Here is a 4092-nt window from a genome sequence, read left to right on the forward strand (position 1 = left end):
GTGTCTTCTGAATGCAATAATACAGGTTTCAGAACATGTAAGAGATCTCTAGAACAAAGTGGGGAATACCTGAGCGGAGATGTAGTTCAGAGTTCACAAAGTTCTTAGCACTGAGAACCACTCTTGAGCACTGTGTCTTACATTTGCTGTTATGAATAATTATTGGTTTGTATTGCATAACAATCTTATTTGTGGCAACAGGGCCACTGTGGTAGCTGCTGTATTGACACAAACAAAAAGACAAGTCTCTCTCCATTGCACGTATGTCAGTTGCTTAGGTGATTTTTGTGATTGTTTTTGTTGTTGTTGTTGGTTTTGTTTAATCTGACTTAAGATCGTGTGTGTCGTGTGGAAATCATGAAGGGAGAACATGTAGGTAGTCTTTTTTTTGAGCACAAATTGGGGGTGTTTTGTGGCCAATTTAAACTTGCTAATGCTCCCTTTTTCCAAAGTAGAATTTTCTGATCTTTCTCTTGAATAAAATACTGTTTTTGTTTCATAGTCTAGTTACTTTTGGGTTTGGAAACTGTTTTGTATTGCCAGAGAGAGGCAGTACAGGAGCTGTCTTCTCTATTCTGGTCATCAAGACAAGTACTGCGCTTATACGCTAAAAGAAAAGGGTACCATAGGTTCATAACCTCGGTCCTTTTGGCGAGGTGAAGTAGTAAGGGCTCAGGTACGTGTTTCAGTTACCATGTGTAAACTGGGCTTCTGGCGACTGGCTGTGTATGCTATAGGCAGGAATACATACATGAAAATAACATAGCTTAAACACACAGAACAATAAGCTAAGGCATTATGAGTTTCTTTGCAAAGGAACTTACTAAGATAGTTCACAGTGAAAGAAAGCTTTTATTCCAACTTCTGCAAGCCAAAAATATGAATAGGCACAATTACTCCCAAGTCAGTTGATAATGATTGTTATGTTGGAGTGACTTGATAGAACCCTGGACCCTAACAACAAGCTTCAGAAGGACTCCTGCACTTTCTCCCTATGCTGTGATGATACTAGTTGTGAATTTTGAGGGTGAATTTGTGACATATGAGAAAGGAAACTAAATTCATACCTGCCCAGAGGGTGATAGAAAACATGGGAGGGGAAGATTCTGTCCTTCTTAAAACTCTCTTTTCCAATTTAAGTATTTCACTCTGAAGTAGAAATTTTTACTGGCAAGTAGGGGAATAATCTGATTTCTTTTCTTTTTCTGTGATATTATTGCAGAGCCCTACATCCTTGAAACAATAAAACCTGTAAAAGTCACATGGCAAGAAGATCCACGTTTCCAAGACAGCAGTTCTGAGGGTGATGATGAGCCAGAGGCATCAGAAAGTGAAAGGGACAAAGAAATGCAAGTTATATTTGTATTTGTTGTCTACTTGGTTGTAGCACTTTGATGCTAGGAGAATATTAATAGCAGCACTCAGAGCATGGGAAACTAACATCTTCATTTCACGTCTCTGAAAAACGGAAGTCTTCTTAGGAAACCATTCCTGGCTACACAGAATGTAATATTCAAAAATCCCAATGCCACACTTGATTTTAAGTTGAATATAAAAGCTGAGTTTCTAGTTCAATGCATGAGAACTTAACTGGGTAGTGGGTTTGGCCAAAAGTCAAATATATATTAAGTTTTCTTAAGAAACATTTTTTTATAGAAGGCTATATATGGAGTAACATTCTTCAATGCATACTATTTGTCTGAAGCATTTTAGCTTTAACTTGTGTTAATGGAATTAGACAGTAACTTTTATGATGCTAAAATTTCCTTTGTGTTTGTCTAGGTTTTTCTCTTTACCACGGACAGAAAGTGCTAGATTTTTCTTCTTCTCCAAAGATGATGAACGACTAAGAGGTATAACAGAACTTATTCACCCCTTTTTTTTAACTCTTACTGAAATCCAGTGAGAAAAAATACTGCCTAGTTATTAATGTTTTGTAGTTAAAACACAGATGAGAGGTTTAAGAAAAAAAAAATTGCAAATTTCCATCATAACTTGTGGTATGAATTGTGGTAGCACATCCCACAAGAAAGTCCTGGTAAAATAAATGCTGAACAGCTATCTTACTTTCCTATTTTCAGATAATTGCTTAATATGTGGCGGGTCTTTCAGGGCTTACCAAAAAAAAAAAAAAAATCACTTGACAAGTTATCTAGATATTTTGGATCCTTTCAGGCATATACATGATCTTTAACTTTTTTCTGTGTTTCTGGTATTATCGTTAAAAATACTGAATATTCTTATCAGCCACATATGCCCACATGGTTCTTGATCCTAAACAATGTGGGTTTTTTCCTTGTGAATATAATGAATTTCATAGTTAAAAACAAACAAAACAAAGAAAAAACCCAGGGGAAAAAAAAAACCAACCCACAATAGCCTTAAATAATATTTGTTTCCTGGGACATGTTAGATAAGAGACGTGTCAGATAACCATCATTAAATGTATGTGTAAAAGTTACTGTGTTAATACAGTTATTGTACTGTAATCTTCCAGCTTATCTGATTAAAATTGAGCCTGTTAAAATTGAGCTCTGAATCCTTAGCAGGCATAAATTTTCTTGGGAGATGTGGGATAATGGTGCTGAGCTTTTGATGAAACAGATGCTGTTTCACTGCAATTTATATTTCAGCATATTGAGGAAAACTGCTGCTGCCTTTCGTTTTTCTTAGTATGTAAGGCTGTAATATGTAACATTTCTGTTTGAGCCAACCATGTTCTGGGGGCAAGAGAGGAATATGAAGAATAGGCCTTCTGACTTTATTGCTGTGTTGCTCGTGAGATTTACAAACAACAGCATATTCAGAAGTGTTTAACTACATTAATTTGTTCTTTGTTTTGTGCAGAGGGTCCTAAGTTATTTTGTAGATCAGTAGACCTCAGTGAAGAAAAAGATGGTTGGGAAGACAGACGTAGACTATTGCTTGAGGTGAGAATTTTAACATCTGTTACTTGGTAACTGCAGCTGAAAGCTCAGCATGAGGAGGGAACACGGCTGCTTATTTGCTTAATTGCATTAAAAATTAATTCAGGACCTTTGGAAGGGCTTGAAACTTTATAATTAGCAGGGAAGTAAAAATTTTTAGTATAGAAGTGTGTATAACATCACGTTGTGATGTCCAGTCAGGTAAATTACTGAATCTCTGTATTGTACAGGACCAGTTACTTTATTGCATGTAAAAAAAGTGTTTGAGACAAACAGGTGAATTTAGAAACTTCTCATAATATTATGTTAAAATTTAAATATTTTCAGGAATAAAGCATAAGGATGCAAGAAGGAAAGTGAAAGCAAAACAATAAATCCTTCTTATCTTACTGATCAGAAATGTTTCATATTTCTTCTTCGAAGAAGTTGCAGAAAAACGTTACTTTCAAAATTCTAGTTGTTCAAAGATCTAATAGGAAATAATATTAGAAAAGACTGCTAAACTTTGTTTCTAGGCAGTTACATGTTTATTCTGTCAATTCAATGTTTGTACCAAGGTTTGGGGTTTTTTGTCTATATGGTTTAAATGTGACTTCTGCTTTGCAAGATTTTTGAGAATTTGATTATGTAACAGAGACAACACAGGATTATTTTTCTGTTCTTGGGCCCCAGTGATGAAGAGGGTTGAGAAAGAAGAGGTAGCTCCGTGTCTATAAGACTATATAACCTGTATTCTGCTGAACATAGTAGAGATCCTGTTTGAGATTCCTTTACAAATATTTGGAATGCATTATTTCCAGAGTAAAAGTTTACCGGAAGTTTATGAAAATACATATATAACAGGGAAGACTTACGAAATGTGTGGATTTCTATTTCTTCACAGAGCTGATTTTTCTACTTTTTAATTGAATGTGTACATTATTAAATATTAAGGACAAATGTTGCTGGTGTTCTATGCTTGTTGTTGAATGAATTATATTTTTACATATAACGTCTTATTCTTATGTCCATTTGGCCTATTTGCCGCAGACGGTCTCCTGGAGCAGAGAGGCTCTGCCGAGCGCACCCTGCTGGCAGGCCTTGCCTGGCCCCTGGCCCCAGCCCAGGGGCAGCCGGGGGCTTTGGCTCTTACCGGTGCCCAGGGCAGCACAGCTGTCGCCCTCCC

At 36.4% G+C, this 4092-nt stretch overlaps 1 protein-coding gene across 1 annotated transcript in view; it reads left to right on the forward strand.

The window, feature by feature from the left end:
* NOL8 (nucleolar protein 8) overlaps window positions 1–2930 on the forward strand; it is a gene marked incomplete at its 3' end in the record, with an annotated part of 14681 nt that extends 11751 nt beyond the window's left edge. The window contains exons 13-15 of the mRNA XM_009577523.1: window positions 1223–1349; window positions 1783–1853; window positions 2848–2930. Coding sequence (XP_009575818.1) covers window positions 1223–1349; window positions 1783–1853; window positions 2848–2930 — 281 coding nt within the window. The remainder of the gene's footprint in view (window positions 1–1222; window positions 1350–1782; window positions 1854–2847) is intronic.
* Between the last annotated feature and the right edge of the window lie 1162 nt (window positions 2931–4092).

The sequence above is a fragment of the Fulmarus glacialis genome, unplaced genomic scaffold (assembly GCF_000690835.1).
Source record: "Fulmarus glacialis isolate BGI_N327 unplaced genomic scaffold, ASM69083v1 scaffold18915, whole genome shotgun sequence".
In the NCBI taxonomy this organism is placed as follows: Eukaryota; Metazoa; Chordata; class Aves; order Procellariiformes; family Procellariidae; genus Fulmarus; species Fulmarus glacialis.